General features: G+C 40.8%; 1 protein-coding gene across 2 annotated transcripts in view; it reads left to right on the forward strand.

Annotated features, from left to right (window-relative positions):
- The first annotated feature begins 2,778 nt into the window (after nt 1-2,778).
- Nucleotides 2,779-23,792, forward strand: part of CLCN3 (chloride voltage-gated channel 3) — an 86,526-nt gene continuing 65,512 nt past the window's right edge. For both annotated transcript variants that reach the window (XM_070415459.1, XM_070415461.1), the window contains exons 1-2: nt 2,779-3,273; nt 15,763-15,938. In XM_070415459.1, coding sequence (XP_070271560.1) covers nt 15,779-15,938 — 160 coding nt within the window. In that variant the 5' untranslated portion in view covers nt 2,779-3,273; nt 15,763-15,778. The remainder of the gene's footprint in view (nt 3,274-15,762; nt 15,939-23,792) is intronic.

The following is a 23,792-nucleotide window of genomic DNA, read 5'->3' on the forward strand; positions in this document are numbered from 1 at the left end:
AGAATACTCAATTCTTCCCTGGAAGAAAAAAAAAAATAGAATCGACAAAATTCATGTGTTAAGCATGGATAAGTTAAATATCTGTGAGACATAGTAGACAGATAAAGTTAGTAGCGCATATACTTGTGAATGTAGGAAATGGTGAAATGACTAAGAGATGCCTAATACCCTTGAGGCACTAATATTCATTAAACATTATATATTCCTTAATATATAATTAAGGAATATAATTAAACTAAATATTCATGGGACATTCAACATTCATAGGCCTTAGTTCTGCCACTCAGTGGTGACAATCATACTGTGTCCCACACGCCCTGCTCAAGAAGTGCAAAACCTGCACTTGCTCAACAGGTTACTTGGCAAGCTACATCTGTGGCCAGATATTCTTGCCCTGAATCTCTCCAATAGAATCAGAGTGTGTCATTGGCACCTCCCATCCTTGGTCCCTTGCTCAAACCCCAACTCTGGTCCAATTACAATTGCATCAACAGGAAGGCTAATGTGCCAACAAGAGAGACAGGACATATGAACATTGCATAATCACAGGTTTCAATTCGAATCTTTCCATCTCATTTGTACCCTGTCGTGTATTTTCTTTCTCTTTGCTTCTCATGATGTTTTAGCGTTTCTTTCCATGACTTCTAGGACAGCTCATCTGGTAGTATATATGGAGGGTCTCAATGCATGGAGGTAATTTCTCAAAAAACATGAAGCAGGTAATATCTGGGTATTACTCAGCACTGTATGTTATAAAAAATTATTTTTTTAAAATTTTGATTGTAGAGAGGGAGAGGGAGAGGGAGAGATAAACATCATTCGGTTGCCTCCCACAGGTATCCAACCTGAGCATGTGCCTTGACTGGGAATGGAATTGGCAACCTTCCTGTGCATGGAACTAGCTCAACCAACTGAGCCACACCGGCCAGGGCAATACAAGATTTTAAAAAAATGAAATTCTTTTACCTGATATCCTATAATTTTCAAAGCTTTACACTCAAAAGAATGTCTCTTTGAGTGTACATTTTCCTGGCAACAAGAAACAGAATCCCTTATTTTGGCAGGTTCTAAGATATGTCCTTAGAAGGCCTTTTAATCTTTAGGCTTTCCAAAGAAATTAGATTAACAGTTTTTAGAATATTTATTATAGTGGGTATAGTTTAATTGCAAGAAGCTGAATATCTTGATCCTGGAAAGGTCACTTGAAAGGCCCTCTGATTACTGTACATACTGGGTGACTAGACCTCATTGTTCCAGGATTAGTAGCAAGAACTTTTGGTGTTTTTTGCCAACTTGTTTAAGTGGCCTAACCTGAGATTCAGAGTTAGGGAAACCTACTGCGTAAACCCCTGTATTTTATGTGAGGCTAGTGACAGGGAAGGGCAAAGGGGGTTCTGAAATAAAGTTACACTGAGAAAAACCCGATTCATGGGTTGGTGGTGGTCCTGAATCAGAAAGTGAAGGTGAATGAGTGACCTGAATCTGTGAGGTTATCAGCGAGTGGAAACAGATGAGCTGAAAAAGCGAGTGCTCAAGCCTCTTAAGGCATAAAAACCCTCTTGGGTGAGGGTATGCAAAGGAGATTTCCTTTTCTCAACCCCCGTGGGCCCCCCCCCAAAAAACCCCCCCAAAACATCCCTCATCCCCAAACCACCCCCTATAATGGGGAAGAAAGGGGCACTTTTTCATCACCTGTGTGTGCACTTGAGAACAGTGACTCCACCTTCCTTTCTACTACTTTTTGAACTGGAATACCTACAACTACTACCTTATGCCTGTCCAACCACTCTATTTTAGGAGTGTTGGGAGCAGATAACTTGGCCCTTTAGTTTCACAGGGGATAATGATATTCTGATTGTGTTGAAGACATTGTTAGTCTTAGCAGATGAATGTAAAAGTATACAGGGTTCCGGTAGCATAATGTCTGCATCCTACTTTCACATGCTTCAGGGGGGAAAAATACCCCCAAATATAGATGACACAAACATAGAATTTTTGAATCTAGGTGACTGATCCTGTCATACCCACGATCAAAAACCCTTCAAGATCATATTCAGTTGTTATGTGCAAGTTGAATTTACACTTGAAAACAAAATTCTTATCTGTTTTCTCCGAAATATGTAATTTGCAAGCACTGTTTCTGAAAATGCATAATGGCTAAATTCGGGCTATCGGTTTTCTTTCCATGCATGTCAGGCACACCACCGGCGAGGCGACCCCATTGCACTCCCTGCCTGTGACCTACAAGCACAAGCAGCATGGGCTGCTGGTCTCCATTCAAAGGCCCACAAGTCGCTCGATCTAAGTGCCAATTAAGCGCTTGTCCACGGCGGCTTTTGCTTTTCAGTTTTGGGACCGACGTTCGCCGGCGCTTCACGCGCAGCTCCGGAGCACGTCGCTGGCGTGGAAGCGGAGCTTCGCGAGGACGCGGGGGCAGGCGCCCGTCTGCGGCCTTCGGAGACGGCTTCTCCGGCGACCGCCTCCATCCTCCCCCGAGGTCAGCAGCGGGGCAAACAGCAAAGTCAGAGTGACGCGCAGGAAGGGCTGCACACCCTGCGCGGCCCCGCAGGGCCCGCCAGCTCGCCCGCTCCCGCTCCCGGCGCCCCGCCCCTCCCCTCCTCGCCCCGCCCACTACTCCCTCATTGCCCAATAGGCGCCGACGCGGCTACGACCGTGGCCGGAGGAGGAGCTGTTGGGGCGGCCGGACGCTGAACGGCCGTTCACGTCTACGCGGTGACGTCACGCGTCGACGCACCTGTCGGGTGCTCTGGTTTCCTACTGCTTTTCTTCCCCTTCCGTGGGTCGGGGACGGTCTGGTCCGCAGCCTGCAGCTCCTTTTTCGTAGTCAACATTCGTCCGGGACCGCGTGTGGAGGAAGGAGGGTGTGGTGGATTGAAAGCCATTCTACTTCGTTCCCGAGTTAGACCATTGGGTGTAATGGTAGTCTCTTCAGAGGGAAGTGATGCTGGAGATTTGTATTTCTAATTGTGGGTAGAGAAACAGGTTGACTCTAGGGCCCAAAGCAAGCGGGAGTAACTTATTGCTGTTCCCGTGTTGGAAGGAGGACCCAGACAAAAGTCCCCCCTGGCAGAATTTCCGTAGCCTCGTCCGTAGAAAAGGCCAGGTGTCTTCAATTGCGGTAGTTTGGGTTGTGTTAAGCTTCACCAGGCGGAGCTCCCAGGGTTTAGCTAGGCTTTCGGTTGGAAACAGATGCAGAATCCTAAGGCAGCGCAGGAAACAGCCACCGGTTTTGCTATGCCTCTGAGCTGCAAGGTGAGTTGCATTCTGTGAGTGAACATTTGTGAGCTGCCCTGTTCACGGGTTTGGGGTCAACTTTGATACCAGGGCTGTCATCTTGGTTTATCTTATGATAGATTTACCTGCATAATGTTAAATCCACCCTAATTAGATGTGTACCCTCGAACATTCTGTAAGATTTCACCTGTTTTGTCCAGGAAACGTCGAAGGATTTTTGAATAGAATGGAAGTAGTTTCCAGGAAAAGATTAAATTTGAACTCAGAGAGTGGGATTGACTTTGGCTAAATTTGCCCACATTTAAAGTAAATATCGGTTTATTTTTCTTTTTAGTTTAGGTTTATGTATATATATCAAGACGCAGTTTGTGTGTATATATAAAACGTTGGCGTTTTGATCCTATACTTGGACCAGAAGCTTCCTGAGACTCTCAAATTAATTTTGCATATGCTTTATTTGTATAGCATTTTAAAACTGGAACACATAGAAGGTAATATACATATACACTATGCGTATTTGTTAGAATTGAATCAACAGTGACCATACCTTTTTTTTTTTTGGAATTCAAAAGTTCAATTTTGTGAACTATAAACTTTCTATGCAATTCAGTTACTGCACCATCATTGTGGCTTGTGTCATTGATTGCTGAATCTTCCCAGAAAGGCTTTTCTTTTCATCTCCAAAAGTTAATGTAGCCGATTTGTTTCCTGATGAGGTCTTTATGGGAGTAATTTAACTGATGTCAGTTTTATGTGCCTTTGTGAGTAACTAGAAAATACTGTGTAGCTCAAGAGTACATAAAGGAGTTAAAATGCTAATGTATATATTGTTGATTTTCATCATAAAAGCTGCTGATTGCATAGAGTGGCTAGAAAAACAGGTATGATCTACAGAGAATTTCTCAGATTGAGTATGCTGTTATAACCTCTGGTTAATAGAAACAGCCATGGTTGGCAGAAAATATGACAAATTTCATTCCATTCCCACATTCTACCTCCCACACTCTTCAAAAACTTTTTTTTTATGGCATTGCTTACATACAATATCATATTTTTTTCAGTGATTCTACATTTGTATTCCTTATGTGATCCCCACATGTCTATGTCTAATAACTCAAAAGACTTTGGTTCTTTGTTTGAAAAAAGGGTCAAATGATTTTAAGAAGATGAATGTTTAGTACGTAGATCGTTACTTGGAAATTGTTGTAGCATGTGTTTTCAATCATGTTACTCATTAGGAATGTAAATATTTGACCAGGTTTTGCATACATATAGTTCAGAGGAAACAGAGTTGCTGAGGTTATGATCTTGTTAGTAAATTGGCTATTTTCCAGGTCATGTTGGTGGTAGGCTTTCCATTTCCTGTTGTGACATGTTGGTAATAATTTACAGACCGCTCAGGAAGTGATCTCGGTGGTGGGTAAGATATCAAAGCAATATTCTGTGGGTTTTGGCCACTATGACTACTTTGAAGAACTTTCAGCTAAGTTTCTAGTCAAACTTATCAGCAGTGACCTAAAACATACAATATGACATAATAAGTGTTAATATTTATTGAGTGAATTCTATGATTCAGGATCTTTCCTAAGTAGTTTTTGTAGATTATCTCAATTCTCACACCAACTCCATGAAGTAGGTACTTTCCAGTGTTCCCATTATACAGATGTGGAAACTGAGGCATATAGAATTTAATTAATTTTCCCAAGGTCTCAGTAAGTGTCAGAACTGAGACTGAAGCCTGGCATGATTTCAGAGCTCTTGCTCGAAATGCAGGTAGGACTAATTAAAATGCTAGAAGAATAGAAAGGATAGGAGGGATGGCATGATAGGTCCATTGCTTTTTCCAATTATAAAAGTAATGTAAAATTATAGAAACTCTGGAAAATCTTCTTTTTTTCTTTGAAACTCTCATTCTACTATAATAAACCCTGTTTTGGCATTTTTTTATATGAACATTCACATATGTATATGAACATTGCAGCAATGATTCATTTTGATTCTTAGAGATAAATGTTCCTGCCCTGGCTGGTTTAGCTCGGTGGATAGAGCATTGGCATGCGGACTGAAGGGTCCCAGGTTTCATTCCGGTCAAGGGCATGTACCTTGGTTGCGGGCACATCCCCAGTAGGGGGTGTGCAGGAGGCAGCTGATCGATGTTTCTCATTGATGTTTCTAACTCTCTATCCTTCTCCCTTCCTCTCTGTAAAAAATCAATAAAATATATTTTTTTAAAAAAGATAAATATTCCTTAGTTAAGTACAAAATGGAGGATGAACCCATGTGGGGAAACTGCCTATTTGCATTGCTGAAATATGGAGAGATTTAATCTGCAACTTGGACTTGAACAAAGTTAAATAAATATGTTTCTTGACCTTAGGGGAAGTAGTTGATAGTTTGTCGTGTAAAATCATGAAAATTATTTGGTTTTCAAAGTGTAAGCCTTCCATAGCATCTTTTTGTTGGATTTTTGTTTACCTTTATTTGTTGTTATAGTCTGAGCCTTATATTTGTGTGTGTTTTTCCTTTTAAAATAATCTAGCATTTAACTTTTGAATGACTAAAATTTTAATGAATCTAGGACATTTTCTTCAGAGCTGACAGGTTACTTCCCTTAGCAGTTATCCATGCATACTTTTTTGAAGAAAAATGTATATGGCATAGCAATTTAGACATCCGGCTAACAGAATTAACAGGATAAAATATCAAGTAGTATTACTTTTGGGAGTAGTCAGTTTCTTGTCAGATGGTATATGGGTTGACAATTTGTATCAGAATAAATTCTTGCTACTGTGATGTTCCAATCTTAGTTTCATGATGTTATATGGGATTGAGGGGTCATTCCTGGGTAAAATAAACTTGAGACACTTTGTATAAATTTTGATTATAAAGTTAATTTTTACTAGTTTTTTTTTTCCCAAGAACCTTACTTATGCTGTTAGCTGTTATAATTCTAGATGGGGATATGCTTTATCACCCGTGCTTATTTGACCATGAAACCTTTTACTGGACTTGTGTTCTGTGCACATACTCATCTGCAGATATATTGTTGCCTTCTTGGCTCCATAGCTTGACTCATGCCAATAATTTTGATTCAGTTAACCTCCTCTCCCACCTCTGCCCCATAAAATCCTACTTCCTTTTTAAGGTCCAACTCACATGTGTCTCTTCCAAAGAAGGCTTCTCATCCTCAGATAGAGTGGAATGTGGTCTTTTCTCTGACCTCTTATAACAGTTCTTCTGTCTTCTGTGACATCTGTCATGTATTGCCTTTTATTATGTGGATGTACAGTAATTTATGGAAAATATTACATCCCTTTTGAGGACAGTATATAAAGTAATTTATACTGAAGGTTACTGAAAGCCACAAACCCTATACAAATATGCCATTAATCAATAAAAATTGTTTATATTTTGTACAATTTCTGGTATATTAGTAGCTATAAACAGAGAATGAATAAATTATTGTTTAAATTTATTGTCATATTTTTATATTTGACCTGTACATAGCACATACATTTCTTGAAATATTTACATGAAAATACTTCTTGTCAGTTTCTCTTCCCTGCCATCATTGCTCTTGAGACTTTTATCCATCTCTTTAGTTGCAGACATTTGGAATTGTCATTTTGGGGTGGATGGGTGGTGTGGATTTTAATTTCTTTCACTCAGATTGTGCATACTTTTCTGTCAGTTTACTAGCCAGCCAGATACCTTTGACATTTAATCATGGTCCTCAGTTCTGACTGGTCTTCTTTATGACTGAGACAAAATTTTGTTGGAAGCTATGAAAAATTAGTGTACCACTTCAGGCTGTTAGTCACTTAGCCACCCATTTCCAAGGTCTTTCTATTTCTGTGCTCTATCCCCAACCCCCATTCTGGTGGTGTACTGCTTTGTGTTTGCAGTTTGGAAACTTAGATTATATTCCCTTCATTGTAGTATAACCTTGAATAGGTTGTATAATTCTACAGTTGAAAAGAACATTCTGGTCTTGAGGCCTGTAAGCTGTAGGAGAAAAACATTTGTTTCTTTCAGCAATTTTGAATTAATTAGTCAAGTCAGAAAGTTAGCAGATACCTTAGATTTCTTCTTCACCATTCCCACATTTTAGTTAACACATCCTCTTAAATATTTCTCAAAATGAGTTCTACTCCTCCATATTGGTCTTATTTCAGTACTAGAGGCCCGGTGCACGACATTTGTGCACTGGGGAGGGGGGGGTCCCTCAGCCCGGCCTGCACCCTCTTGCAGCTCGGGACCCCTTGGGGTCCTTAGCGCTGCTGCAGAGGCAAGAGAGGCTCCCATCACCGCCGCCTGGTGAGGCTCCAGTCACAAGGGCATGTTCAGTTCCAGTCAAGGGCATGTACCTCAGTTGCAGGCTTAATTTCCAGCCCCCATTCAGGATGCTCCCCATCTGTGAGCCCGGCTTCTGGCTGAGCGGTGCTCCCCCTGTGGGAGCGCACTGACCATCAATCAGAGGGCAACTCCTGCGTTGAACATCTGCCCCCTGGTGGTTAGTGTGTGTCATAGCGACCAGTCGTTCCGCAGTTCAGTTGATTTTCATATTAGCCTTTTATTATATCAGATGCCCGCCCTATCTTATGTTTAGAACTAGAGGCCCGGTGCACGAAATTCGTGCACCGGTAGGGTCCCTAGGCCTGGCTGGCAATCAGGGCCGATTGGGGCCTTCCTTCCCCTGGCTGCCAGCTGCCAGCCGGGGCCTTCCTTCATTCTGCGCCACCCCCTAGTGGTCAGCGCACATCATAGTGAGTGGTCGAACTCCCGGTCAGTCGAACTCCCGGGGGGACAATTTGCATATTAGCCTTTTATTATATAGGAGGATTGTTTAATGGTGTACTAGAATAAGGGTTACCTAACTTTTCTCCTTATCTTTAGTCCTTCAGTCTCTTGCCCTTCTAATCTGTCTTCCACACTGCTGCTAGAATTGGTCTGCTAAAATTTATATTTGATCATGTGGTTTCTTTTTTAAAACTCTTAGTGGTTTCCCATGTGTATGATGAGTAAATAAGTTCCTTAGCATGACATGAGCCCCTTCTTTTTTGTTTGTTTGTTAATCCTCACCCAAGGATATGTTTTCCATTGATTTTTTAGAGAGGTTAAAGGGAGGGGGGAGAGACAGAAACATCGATGGGAAAGAGGCACATTGATTGGTTGCCTCTTGCAGGCATCCTGAATGGGGGCTGGAAATTAAGCCTGCAACCGAAGTACATGCCCTTGACTGGAACTGAACTCATGACCCTTCAGTCCAAAGGTTGATGCCAAACCAGCTAGGGCAACCCTTCCTTTTTGATCTGGCCTGTGTTTACCACTCCAGCTACTCTTTAGTTCCCTCCCTCTTCTCTTCTATAAGCTACCCAAGTGGATTTTGTTATGATACTGCCGAGTTTTTGCACTTTTTTTTGTGCCTGTATTGACTTTTAATCTTACATACCTACCCTAGTTAACTCATCCTAATCATTCAATGCTCAGCTGAAACTTTCCCTCTGTTACTAAGTGTTCACAGATTTTCCCAGGCAGCATGCTTGTTTCTTTTTAGTGTTAAATACCTTATATATACCTCTCCTGTGGTACTTATCATATCATACTATAGTTATTTGTATGTCTTTCACCTTCACTGCCTTGAGAATAGAGACCCTATTTATTACCCCTGCACTTGGTTTTGTGCCTGGTATATGCTAGCTGCTCAGTGAATGGTTGCTGAATGAATTAATAAATGACTCTGATCCCTGGCCAGTTTGGCTCCATTGTTTGGGCGTTATCCTGTGCACCAAAAGGTTGCTGGTTTGATTCCCGGTCAGGGCATATGCCAGGGTTGCAGGTTCGATGCCCAGTAGGGAGCGTGCAGGAGGCAGCCGGTTGATGTTGTGCTCTCAGATTGATGTTTCTCTCTTCTCCCTTCCTCTTTTTCTCTCTAAAAATTAATAAACTATTCTTTAAAAAAAAACCCACAAAAACAACACTGAAAACTAACTTTGGCTACTAGATACATGGTGATCCTGTAAACTCTTATAGGGAGAGTAGGAGGACTGGCAAGTCTGGGGCAAATATGTCTTCACTTTGGGTCTTGCTGAATTTGAGTTCTTATATAGCATCAAAGTAGAGATGTGCCATTCATTTGTTATGCATTTGTTATTCATTCATACTATGAATATTAATTGACCCAGATTTTGTTACTGTAGACAGGATTATTCTAAAATTTATATGAAAAGGTAAAGTAACCTGAATAGCTAATACAGTTTTGAAAAATAAGAATCAAGTATGAGAAATCAATCTATCCACTTTCTAGACTTAAAGAGAAGTATATGTTTCCAGCAGAGGGAGCAATAAAGACACTGAAGCAGGAGACAGGAAAGAGCCTGCTAGGACTGAGAGGAAGAAGATTAGTGAGTCAAGAGCACTTGCAAGAAGTACACCAACAAAAAATGAAGCTGGAGAACTAGGCAGAGGCCAGACTGTATAGAGCTTTGTCCGCCATATTTGAGTTTGTCTGCTAAGGGTGGTGAGAAATGATTAAGACTAATCTAATTCATGGAGTTGGGAGAGATTACTGGTCAGACTTGCTTTTAGAAAAGACTATGCTGGCTGCCATGTAGAGATCAGTTTAGAAGAGGTGAAAGTGATTTTACATAGGAACTTACTGCAATAAACCAGGCTTTTTATCCTTGAAGATTTTCATTGGTTATTGCTATAATCTTCATAACTGCAAAAATATATTTGCAAGCTATTATCTCTTATAATGTTTTGAATATATTTCTGACAATTAAAAAGGAAAGGTGACTGTAGCATTGTTTGCATATTTTTTTAATATGCAGAATTTCAGTTGCTGTATTATGATTTAAATATTCTTTTGTGGGCAAGCCTGGGAATTAAGTTTAGAACCTAAAAAGATTTAACACTGGTGTCCATATTGCTTCTTTATGTTTCCTTTATTGCTGAGACTGACCAACAGCCCCTGAACGATGGATGAGCAGATTACTCACAGTTTGACTGTGAAAGAGAGGGCTAAGGGACCCCTGGCTTTAGTAGCTAGGAAAGCCTCGATTGCCTGCCTCCTTAGCCTTTTATTGGAATTTTTATCTTTAGATACAATCAATAGGGTGAGTAATCTTGGGAGGACACATGTGTTTACATTGTCCTTTAGGCAAGGGCATCCAGGGATTAAGCATAAGGATTCCAGTAAACACCTGGGGGTCTGCACATGTACAGACTTGTTTGGAAAGGATTAATTAGGGGAGCAGCCTTTGACACTCTCCTAAGTCTCCCCTTCCAATAAACAGGGGAGGTGGCCTTCCACACACTTCCCTCTTATCAGAATGCCCTCCTTACAACTTTCCAACCAAGTCTTTTGTGCTCCCCAACACTTTATGCTATCACTAATAGCCCGGTGCACTATATTTGTGCGGGGGGGCGGGGGGGGGGGGTGTTGGGTGTGTGTGTGTCCCTCAGCCTGGCCTGAACCCTCTCCAATCTGGGACCCCTCGGACATCCCTCTCGCAATCTGGGACCGCTGGCTCCTAACCGCTCACTTGCCTGCCTGCCCGATCACCCCTAACCACTCTGCTTGCCGGCCTGCTCACCCCCAACTGCCCCCCCACCCCCAGCCAGCCTGATCGCCCCCAGTTGCCCTCCCCTGCCGGCCTCATGGCCCCCAACAGCCCTCCCCTGCTGGCCTCATGGCACCCAACTGCCCTCCCCTGCTGGCCTCATGGCCCCCAACTGCCCTCCCTGGCCAGTCTCCTGAAAGATCTCCCGGTCTAATTAGCATATTACCCTTTTATTAGTATAGACAGAATTTTGAATACTTTATAGCAGTGATGTTCTGTAAAAAATATTTGTGCTGTAACTGTAAACCATATATGTAATTTTAAATTTCATAGGAGCCATATTATAAGGTAAAAAGGAAATGATGAGATTAATTTTAACAATATATCTTTTTAACCCAGGATATCTAAAATATTACTTCAACATGAAATCAATATAAAATTATTAATGAAATATTTGATTTTTTTTCTTATTAAGTCTTATAAATCCAATAGATGTTTTACTTTAGAGCAGCGGTTCTCAACCTGTGTGTCGCAACCCCTTTGGGGGTCGAACGACCTTTTCACAGGGGTTGCCTAAGACCATCCTGCATATCAGATATTTACATTACGATTCATAACAGTAGCAACATTACAGTTATGAAGTAGCAACAAAAATGATTTTATGGTTGGGTCACAACATGAGGAACTGTATTTAAAGGGCCAGAAGGTTGAGAACCACTGCCTTAGAGCATATCTCAATTTGGACTAGCCATGTTTCAAGGCTAATGGCTACTGAACAGACAGTGTATACAGCTCTATAGGTTTCTGGAGTAGTATTTTTTTTTTAATTGACAATTGGGGGATATTGTGGAAGGCAGAATTCTAAGATGGCCCCAAACATGTGCATCCCCTGAAATACAGATGTCTCTTCCCAGTTATTCAATCAAACATGAAGTGCTGCTTTGAAGTGATTGTGCAGATGTAAAGTCCCAAGTCAGCTGGCCTTAAATAGAGATATTACACTAGGTGAATCTGATCTAATTAGGTTAGTTTTGTTTGTTTGTTAAGTTATCAAATTTATGGAAATAATAGCCCATACAGGCCTGCCTTTAATAAAGTTTTGGAACAGAGTTGGTTGGTCTTGTTATAAAGAAAGGTGTGGAGTTCTAGGTGCCTCAGAGGTGTTAGTGCAATTAAGTTTTTTAAACATAATTGAGTGAAATTGCCAGTTAACACTTACGGTTCTTGAGGGACTTTTAGGGATAAAATGGAGGAGACATGTTGGAACTTGCTGACTGAGGTCACAGTATACAGAAAACCTGTAACTAATTTTTATTTGGTGTATGTTATATGTATTAAGCCCTTCTAGTGTGATTATCACATAAAGAAGTGAAAAATAGAATGTCTGTGTTCTTTGCAAAATCTGAATCTAAATGCTTTGATACATCAGCATTAAAATGATTCTTGAACTGTTAATTTTTTTTTCAAAGTCTTTGGTTATTTACTCAAGAGCCACAATATTTAATTTGATTGCCTCTATGGACACTGCAAAATTCTTAGTATGAATAGCTATTTTATACTACAGTGGGGCCTTGACTTATGAGTGTTCTGACTGACGAGTTTTTCGAGATACAAACCATCTCTTGGCCGATTTTTTGCTTTGAGTTGTGAGCTAAAATTCGGGTTACGAGCCAGCTTCAGATACCCCACTGCTAGTTGGCGTAGCGAACGTCACAGTGAACGCCACAACATCAGCCCAGCATCACGTGTCTCACTCGTTCTCTTTTTGATTTGACATACGAGTAATTTGAGTTACGAGCTCCGTCACGGAACGAATTAAACTCGTAAGTCAAGGCCCCACTGTATTCTACTTTAATATTTACCTTAAATATAAAAACTCTTGCTTTAATTAGTACGTTCTAACAAATTCAGTATGTAATAATAGGCCATCTTTGGTAGAGGTAACCATAAAACAGTAATAAAGTTATAAAGCATTACATATTTTAAATTTTCTTTGTAATTTATGTGGTAGTTTTTAGTTGTTCTCCCTAGACCAGATTAATGCTTTTATAGAGATTATTTGTCTATTGAAAGTCAATACATTTATATTTTTTACTTTATTGCTTGAATAAACAATTTGACATTTATTATCCATCTATTATGTACCAGTCACTACCATATACTGAGAATAAAGATATGTTCTCAGGAAGCTCTCAAAACCTCACCTTCTCTAAATTAGGAAATGTATGCAATAAATTTGTTTTAAAAAGTGATATTTTATTTTTCTAAAAAAATGTATAAAAGCTTTACAAATAATTTTTACTTATTATAGCTCTTTGAGGTTAATTTCCATGTGAGGAAGGAGAATTTATTGAGGACAAGAGATTGTCTGAACATACTTCAGGTCTTCAGTACTAGAATTTAGCACTAATATTGGAGTATGCTTAGTTCCATTCATCGTTTATTTTCTGTGTGTACTTATGATATGTAGTAAGTCTTGTTTTACGAGGCTTACTGGTTTTGTTATTGGTGGAAGTGGAGCTCTTGGGGTACCGCGGGAAAATAATTTCCTGAGTTCCCCACAGGAGGATGGGGTTTTGTGGAAAATTTTATTGATGATGTAAAATTAAGGGGGTTCTGCTCCAAGGTCTTGTCTCCTTCTGGCCTGCCACAGAAAACGTCAAATCACGTCTCCAGCAGGGCCAGAATTAAGGCCACTGCCAAGAATTTCTGCTCCATATTAAAGTCCAGTTCAGTCCAGCATCTGGGTAGCTTAGCTTGTGTTCCTGCTGCAGTCCATTGCTGTGGGGTCTGCATGGCCATGGACAATGCAGCTGGTTGAGGAAATAGATAAGCACTCAGGGTGATTGCTGGTCACAGAGCAAGAGAGAAAAGGGGACAAGCAAGGGAGAGGGGACTCTTTGGGGATTTTTTTTTTAATTGATATTTAGGGAGAGTGTTTAGAGGAACATCAGTGTGAGAGCAAAACATCGATGGGCTGCCCCCTGCACATCCGGTCCTGGCGATCCAGCCTGCAACCTGGGCTCCCTACCAGGGATCCAGCCCTCAACCTGGGCATGTGCCCTGACCGGGAATAGAACCAGCAACCTTTTGGTGCACAGGATGACGCCCAACCTACTGAGTCACAAGGCCAGGGCTATCTGGGTATTTTAACCTTCCTAGATTTTGCAGGCTTGCATTGGCTCCACCCTCCTTGCCATCCATTGTTTCCCAGGCTAGACTGACAGGCAAGCCACCGCCCCTACATCACCCCGACTTCACTGTGCATGTGTCCATCTCCCCCTTTGTTAGATCCCTACCCCCAGTGATCTGTAGGAAATGGACCCGTGGTTCCCTGGGGAGTATGAAGCTGTAATGATGACCAGATGACCATGGTTCCCTGGGGAGTATGAAGTTATAATGATGACCAGATGACCATGTTTATAATGTCTGGCCTCCTCTTTGCTCTCTTCCTACTATTAATATTAATAAACCCTAGGGCCGAAACTGGTTTGGCTCAGTGGATAGAGCATCGGCCTGTGGACTGAAGGGTCCCAGGTTCGATTCCAGTCAAGGGCATGTGCCTGGGTTGGGGGCACATCCCCAGTGGGAGATGTGCAGGAGGCAGCTGATCGATGTTTCTAACTCTCTATCTCTCTCCCTCTCTGTAAAAAATCAATAAAATATATTAAAAAAAAAAAACCCTAGGTAGTTTCGACAATAACATTTTTACTATTTTTATGACTACCTTGCAAGTCCCACACACGAACCTTCCAAGTCTGTTGCTAATGTCTTCCAATTTGATGTTGAGCAAGTAGATAGATGTATTTAAAAATTTAAACCAGCAGTAATACTATTTTTAAAGTATAAAGAGTAAGAACAATGAAAATGTATGCTTATTTGGTATGATCTGCTTTGAAAAAATGAAAATTGTTACATATTATCATAGTTTTCATGGCTGATATTTGACTACTAGAGGCCCGGTGCACAAAAATTTGTGAACTCGGGAGGGTCCCTCAGCCCAGCCTGTGCCCTCTCGCAGTCTGGGACCCCTCGGGGAATGACCACCTGCTGGCTTAGGCCCGCTCCCCGGGGGATTGGGCCTAAGCTGGCAGTCAGACATCTCTCTGGCAGCCCGGGAGCCCTCAGGGGATGTCCACTTGCCAGTGGGGAGCAGGCCTAGCTGCAGTCAGACATCCTTAGCACTGATGAGGAGGCGGGAGAGGCTCCCACCACCACCGCCGTACTGGCAGCCGTCAGGTTGGCTTGTGGCTGAGCAGAGCTCTCCCTGTGGGAGCGCACTGACCACCAGGGGGCAACTCCTGCATTGAGCGTCTGCCCCCTGGTGGTCAGTATGTGTCATAGTGACCAGTGATTCCCAGTCGCTCTGCTGTTAGGATCAATTTGCATATCACCCTTTTATTATATAGGATGGGCTCTGAAGATTTAAATTTTAAAATGATGAAAAGAGAATGAAATTAATATTTAAAGATAGCACTTGTCCCTGCTAAAATATACAGAAGGGACAGTCTCACTTTTAGACCTGATACTTCAGCCATCTTTTTCCTTTGACCTGTGGCCAACTATTTTGGAAATCCCTCCAGAGACAGTGTGTACATGCACAAGCAATTATATACTGTATTCACCCCACCCCCAGATGTATTGTAGTATGCTGTAAACACTTCTCTGTACTTTGTTCTTTAACTTAACAATTGACTTTGGAGATTGTTTTATACCCCTACCTGAAGATATTCTTCATTCTTTTTTACAGCTGCATAGTGAGAATAGAATTATTTAATCATCCTTAAAGACTTCACATGACAGATGTTTAGCAATTGTTAGAGTAAATAAACTTAGTATTTTTTTCAATACAGAGATCAGACATTTCCTTTGTCATGTTAAACTAGGTGATTTTTATTATATGTTGGGAAAATTTTTAAACAATTTTTCCCCTTTTTTTCAGGTAACCAAACAGCTCAATGGAGTCTGAGCAACTGTTCCATAGAGGCTACTATAGAAACAGCTACAACAGTATAACAAGTGCAAGTAGCGATGAGGAACTTTTAGATGGAGCAGGTGTCATTATGGACTTTCAAACTTCTGAGGATGACAATTTGTTAGATGGTGACACAGTAGTTGGTAAGTTTAGCATTGCAACTCTTACTATTTGTAGTCATGAATATCTACTAATCAGTATATACTTGTTTAACTGAGGTTGCATATTGGGGTAACTTTTTTTAAATTGAGGTGATTCATGTAAGATAGAACCACTGTTAAAGTGTACAGTTTAATGGTATTTAGCATTTTTGTAATGTTGTGCAACTACTGCTTCTTTCTAGTTCCGAACATTTTCATTATCCCAAAGGAAAACCTTGTATTTGGATAAACTTTAAAATTTAAATATAACTTAATGCAGAGATGTATACAACTGTAATTGGGGTTCTCAAATAAACAGAACTAATAGGATAAATATTGATATGTAGGAAGAGATTTATTATGAGTGATTGACTCACATTGATTATGAAGGCTGAGAAGTCCCATGACCTGCCATCTGCAAATGGGAGGCCTAGGAATGTTGCTGGTGTAATCCTAGTCCCATCCCCAAAGGCCTGAGAACCAGGGGAACCTGTGGAGAAGTCCCAGTTTGAGTCTGAATGCCCCAGGTCCAGCAGCGCTGATGTCCAAGGGCAGAAGGAGATAGATTATATCCTAGCTCAAGCAGAGAGCAAATTCACCATTCCTTTGCCTTTTTGGTCTATTTAGATCTTTAACCAATTTTATGATGCCCACTTTTGTTGATGAAAGCATCTTTTTTCAGTCTCCCAATTCAAATGCTAATCCCTTTTGTAATGACCTTTGTAGACATATATACAGAAATAATGTTTTACCAGCTATCTGGGCATCCCTTAGCCCAGTAAAGTTGATACATAAAATTAACTATCACAACAATCATCAAATCCTAAGTGTGGAAATTGATGAATTTCTATAAAATGAACACCTCATATAACTACCGCTGTATCAAGAAACAAACATTATCAGGACCCCCAGAATCCTCCCTTGTTTTCCCTTCCAGTTTCAAAGTAACTACTATTTTGATTTCTATTACTGTAGCTTAGTTTTGCAGGTATTTACCTTTATCTAAATGGAATTATACCACATATCTATATATATAAAAGCCCAGCAACTGGAACAGCAGAACGACCAGAATGACCAGAACGACCAATGGCTATGACACGCACTGTGGCAGCCAACCACCTGATCCAGGCCCTGATTGCTCAACTCCCCCCCCCCAGGTCAACCAAGGGGGCGTTCAGTGGGGGCCCCCAGATTGCCCCGCCGGTCACCCCATAGATCAGCCCTGATTGCTGGCCAGGCCTAGGGACCCTACCCATGCACGAATTTTGTGCACTGGGCTTCTAGTAAAATAATAACGCTGCTGTGAATTTTCATGTGCTTGTGTTTTAGTGCACATTATGTACACAGTTCTTTGGAATTTATGTCTTGGAATGGAATTCTTAGATGACAGGGTATGTGGATCTCAGTGCTATCAGATGCTGTCAGAGATAGTTCCAATGTGGTTGTAGCAAGTACATTCTACCAGTCCTGTGTGAGAGTTCCAGTTGTTCCACATCTTCACTAATACTTGATATAATCAGTTTTTAAAATTTTGGCTATTTTAGTGTAGGTACAGTAGTCTTGAGTTTTGATTTTAATTTACGTTTGCCTGATAGCTTATCAGTTGAAGTGCCTTTTGTTTGTTCATTGGCTTTTTAGATTGCCTCTTTAGAAGTGCTTTGGTATTTTGGACTAGTTTTTGAGTTCTTTATGCACTTTATGAGTTCTTTGTCACATATATGCGTTGCAATTTCTTCTCTTTCTGTGGTATCCCCTTTCATTCTCTTACTGGCATCTTCAGATAAGTATGTTATCGCTTTTAATGAAACCCAGTGAATCTTTTCCTCTTTTGTGTTTTTGTTTTAAGATATCTTCCCACACCTCAAGGTCATAAAGATCCTTTCCCATTTTCTTTTAGAAGTTTTATTTTTTTTGTATCTTTCACACTTAAATTTATAATCTGTCTGAAATTAACTTTTATATGTGATATGAGTTGGGTTCAGATTCATTTTTTTCCTATATGGATAACTAGTTAACCCAACACTAGAGACTTTTTTGAAAATAATTTTGTATCTGCTAGAAGATATAAATGATTAACAGAAGATCTAAAACTTTTATTCCGTGTGGCAAAGTCATGATAATTTCAGCTATGATAAATTTAAAAAGATTTTTTTAAAAATTGATTTGAGAGAGGGAGGGAGGAGAGAGAAGGAGGGAGGAAGAGAGAGAGAAGGGGAGAGAGAGAGAGAAGGGTCCTCCGTCTTAAGGGCTTTTATCTGTGAACTTTTCTGGGAGAACTGAGAAAATAGTTGGGTAAATTATGTTTTGTGTTGTGGTTCTAATTAAGAATTTCAGTTGAAAAAGCCTCAGTATGAGCTAAGCCTATAAAATTATAAGCTGAAGTAAATACATAAAATTAAAGGGAGTCTATGGATCTGTTTAATTTAGAGGAAATTTCTTGGAAGAATATATATATATATATTAGAGGCCCAGTGCACAAAATTTGTGCACAGGGGAGGGGGGTTCTCCTCAGCCCAGCCTGTACCATCTCCAATCTGGGACCCTTGAGGGATATCTGACTGCCGAACATCCCTCTCACAGTCCTGGACTGCTGGCTCCTAATCGCTCACCTGCCTGCCTGCCTGGTTGCCCCTAACTGCCCCCCCCCCCCCCCCACGGGCCTGATCACCCCTCACTGCCTCTGCGTGTGGCCTGATTGCCCCTAACTTCCCCACCCCTCCAGCCTGGTCGCCCACGCAGCCTGCTGTTCAGTCGTTTGGTCGTCCCTCACTAACCCCCCTGCGGGCCTGGTTGTAGGCAGCCATCTTGTGAGAGCATGAGGGTTAATTTGCATATTACCTCTTTATTATATAAGATATATTTTAATATATTTTATTGATTTTAGAGAGGAAGGGAGAGGGAGAGAGAATCATTGATTGGCTGCCTCCTGCACGCCCCCCACTGGGGATCAAGCTCTCAACCCAGGCATATGCTTTTGGCCAGAATCGAACCTGGGACCCTTCAGTCCACAGGCTGATACTCTGTCCATTGAGCCAAACCAGCTAGGGCTGAAAGAATATTTTTGAATATTGATTTTTAAGAAGTTATAGCTTATTAATTCTAATGATTTATTTATGATGGATTTTAAGAATATTGTCATATCATTGGCAAATAGTGACAGTTTTCCTTCCTAATCTTTATAGCTTTCTCCTCCCCAGTCCCCCTTGCTTTGCTCAGCTGGCTCTCGTAAAGTGTTGAATGGAAATAATGATTACAGGCATCTTTTGTCTTGTTCTGACCCTAAAGTTTCACCATTAAGTATTACCTCAAAGTTTTAAGTATGATGTTTAATCTGGACTTTGGTGTGACCTTTTATCAGATTAAATAGGCTCAACACCTATTCTTAATTAAGAATATACTATTTACAATAATAAATGGATGTTGAATTTATTATTTTCCTTCCATTTTTTTTTTTTAGATAGTTTTTTTTAAAAAATATATTTTATTGATTTTTTACAGAGAGGAAGGGAGAGAGAGATAGAGAGTTAGAAACATCGATGAGAGAGAAACATCGACCAGCTGCCTCCTGCACATCTCCCACTGGGGATGTGCCCGCAACCCAGGTACATGCCCTTGACCGGAATCAAACCTGGGACCTTTCAGTCCGCAGGCCGATGCTCTATCCACTGAGCCAAACCGGTTTCGGCTTCCTTCCATTTTTTGAGATGATTATCTGATTTATATGTCTTTTTTTTCTAACTTTAGTTGATTTTCAGATATATTAATGTATAATTTTTTTTAAAATTGCTGGATTTGATTTGGTTATGTTTTATTTAGGATTTTTGCATATATTTTCATAACTGAGATTGGCTGATAGTTTTTCTTTGTCCTTATTAGGTTTTGTTACCAAAGTTACACTCCCCTCAAAGTCAGTTGTACTGATGTCTTTTTCTAGTCTCTAGAGGGGTTTATGTAACATTGGCATTATTATTTCTTCCTTAAAGAAGGGTTGTGCCCTTCTTCTTTTCTCTCCCTCTCTTCCTTCTTTTCTCCTCCCCTTAATAATCAGTGTCCATTTAGATTTATCAATCATTAATCTTTCCAGTGAACTACTCTTGCCTTTGTTGTTCTATTATGGATTTGTTTTCTGTTTTATTAATTTCTGTTCTTAGTTCCTTCTACTTTCTTTGGATTTATTTTCCTGTAACTTTTTAAAATCTTTTTGAAGTAGTTCTTTAATTTTTAGCCTTTTTTCTGGTAAATATATTTAAAGCTAATTCTCTCCAGATACTTATTACTGTTGTCACCAATTAAAAGTCCATCTAACTTCCATAATGATATCTGTTTATACTTATAGGTTATTTAGAAATGTAGTTCATAATTTCCAAACCTATGAAGAATTTCTGGTTATATTTTTAATGGGTTTACAACATTATTACATTGCTGTCAAAGAATATACATTGTGTAGTATCAACATTTTCAAAATTTTTGAGACTTGCATTGTGGCCTAGGAAAAAGTCTATTTTTATAAATGTTCTACGTATGCTATAGAAGAGTATATAATATGAAATTTTTGGTTAATGGTATTCTCTATATACCCATTAGGTAAAATCTGTTAATATTCTGATGAACTCTTTTTTTTTTTCACTTAACTATGTTTCTCCTTGTTTGTTTCTATCAAGTATATGATAATGATGCATTAATATTTATCTGTAGACTTATGTATTACCGCTTCTTGTCATTCTGTAAATTTTTGCTGTATATACTTTGATCTCGTGTTATTAATGTGGAACTGAACCACATTACTTTTATTGTGAAGTGACTCTATTTTCCAAGTATACTTTCTTTCAAGCCTCCTTGGATATCAGTATAGCTCCCAAATTTTCTTTGGGTTTAGGGATTGCATGCACCATTTTTTCAATCCTTTTACTTTCATACTTTCTGTATCCATGTGTTTTAGTTGAGACTCTTGTAATCATGTTGAGAGCTAAAATGGCATATGTTTGTGAGGGATGAATATTGTAAAACCATTCTGTTTTTTATATTTATTTTCTGGCTTGTCATTTTTGAGAATTCCTAAGTCCTCTTTTTTTTTTTATGCTGCAGTAACTGTGTAGTATGATTTGATTGTTGTTCTCATTGAAAGTTTTGCTATTTCTCTTCTTCCCCGACCCCCCCATGCTTTTGCTTAGGGAAGAGGACAGACAACTCTAAAGTTTAATGTCATACAGAGTGTTCAAATATAATTGTAAAGCACCTATACTTAATGGGTAAGCTACAGTTAATCTGACACTTTTAAGAGTAATATATTTACTTTGAGGAGTAAAGGATATAATTTTTGTTAATATTTATCTCATACAAGTGATTATATTTATTGGCATTTTTTTAAAAGAATGTTCTTATTATAGAAAATGTTAAACACATGTATAGGGAATATTATGTAAGTTCTTGTTCTTATCATTTAGGTTAAATAATTACCAACTCATGGTCAATTTTGTTTCATCTCTACTTCCTTCTCCCAATTATTTTGAAATAAATCTGAAACATTGTATCATTTTAGATAGATAAACTGATAAAGAGTGTCTCCTTGATCAAACTTTAGTCAGGCACCTCTGAATTCTCTTCCCAATTAGGTTTCTCACTTTGGACTTGTTTTATTTAGTACTGGTGCATGAAATTCGTGCATGGGTGTGTGTTCCTCAGCCCGGCCTGCACCGTCTCCAATATGGGACCCCTCAGAGGATGTCTGATTGCCGGTTTAGGCCCGATCCCACAGTTGGACATCCTTCTCACAATCTGGGACCGCTGGCTCCTAACTGCTCGCCTGCCTGCCTGCCTGATTGCCCCTAACTGCTTCTGCCTGCCAGCCTGATTGCCCCCAACTGCCCTCCCCTGCCAGCCCAATCACCCCCAACTGCCTTTGAGACCCCGCCTCCGCTGTGCGTGTGGCCATCTTGTGGCAGCCATCTTGTGATGATGTCGCGCGTGAGGGCACGAGGACCACCTAGGCTTTTATTAGTATAGATTGCTCAGTTTTGGTAAGAATTCGGTAAAGTTGGTTTAGCCTGAATCCCCCACCCTCCTCACCCTCCTGGATCCTCATCCTCCACCATCCTCAAGGTAATATCACCCTTGTCTGCCTTATAGCAAGAATCCTATCAGGGCTGTTTAGCCAGAACCTACCCCCCTCCCCTTACCCCAGATATTTCCTCTTAGTAATTTTTTTTCAATCTTCATGGGAGGATGTTTTTTTATTGGTATTTAGAGAGAAAGGGTGAGAGAGAGAGAAACATCAATGTGAGAAACATCTATTGGTTGCCTCTTGTACACGTCCCATCAAGGGATCAAACCTGCAACCTAGTTATGTGTCCTGTTGGGTAATCAAACTCGAACCTGCAACCTTTTGGTGTATGGGATGACATTCCAACAAACTGAGCTACCTGGCCAGGTCCTCTTAGTAATTTTAAAAAATTTTTATTTATTGAATTTCTTGGCATGACATTTGGTTAATAACATTATATAGGTTTTAAGTGTACAGGTCTATAATACATCATCTATATGTTGTATTGTTTGTTCACCCAGTCAACTCTCTTTCCGTCATCATTTATCCTCCCTTAAAAAAATATTTTTATTGATTTCAGAGAGGAACAGAGGGAGAGAGAGATATAAACGTCAGTGATGAGAGAGAATCATTGATTGGCTGCCTCCTGCAGGCCCTCTATCAGGGGCCAAGCCCACAACCTAGACACTGTGCCCTGACCAGGAATCAAATTGTGATCTCTTGGTTCATAGGTTGTCGCTACCCACTTGAGTCACAACTGCTGGGTGTCCCTTTTTTATCTTTATTGTTGAAAGTATTACAGATGTCCCCCCTTTTTTTTCCCATTGACCCCCTTCCACCCATACCCGCCCCTCCCAGGCCTTCCCCACACTATTGTCTATGTACATGGGCTATGCATATCCTATATAAAAAAGCATAATATGCAAATCGACTGATCAGCCGAACAGTGGAACGACCATCCGGATGACCACCAGGGACCATGCTATGACATCCACTGGCGCCAGGCCAGCCAAGGCGGATGCGATGTGATTGGTTGGGGGCCTGGCCATCGCCCCATGATTGCCCCACAGAGGGAGGCCCAGGCCACCTGCCGGTGGTGTGATCAATCGGGGGGCCCCATGATCGCCCCAAGGAGGGAGGCCCTGGCCACCCACTGATGGGCAGTGGTGGGTGGACAGGGCCTCCCTCTGCGAGGGAAGCCTGGGTTCCGGGTGTGCCGGGAGCCGGTCCATCCTTGCTGCTTGACACAGTCACTGCAGGAAAGAAACATCTGCACAGCATATGTTTCAATGGACCTGGCATATATAGCATACTGTTCTTGATATGTTTGCTCCCTTTAGCGCCATGTGTCTTAACCAAGGTCACCTCTCCGAGAAAGGTTGTTTCCCCAGGTGGGGATCTTTCCCTGAGGTTAGGGAGGGGATACAACCCCTTAATTAAGTGCCAGGCGGGTAGTTAAGCTACATAATCTTTACTCCCTGGAATGGAGATAAGAAACGCCCTAACCTTTGTAATAGAAATTGACAGGATTAAAATCGGCTGGTATAAATACGGATGTAACTAGACAATAAACATCAGATCCTGATCAGTTCCTAACCAGAACTCCGACGAGAACTTTGGCTGGAGATCCTGGCTAGAGGTCCTGACTAGGCTGCTGATCAACTGAAGGCTGTCTTCGTGTCATTCCTTCTTCGCCGACTCCGTCCACACCTTTGGGGACCCCTGGACCCGCTGGGATTGGACCCCAGCACGGGTGCCGGGGGCCCGGAGAAGGAAGGCCTACTCTTGACAAATTTCGTGCCTCTAGTATGCATATA

The sequence above is a fragment of the Myotis yumanensis genome, unplaced genomic scaffold (assembly GCF_028538775.1).
Source record: "Myotis yumanensis isolate MYYU_CA2020_CCGP unplaced genomic scaffold, mMyoYum1.0.hap1 SCAF_5, whole genome shotgun sequence".
NCBI lineage: Eukaryota > Metazoa > Chordata > Mammalia > Chiroptera > Vespertilionidae > Myotis > Myotis yumanensis.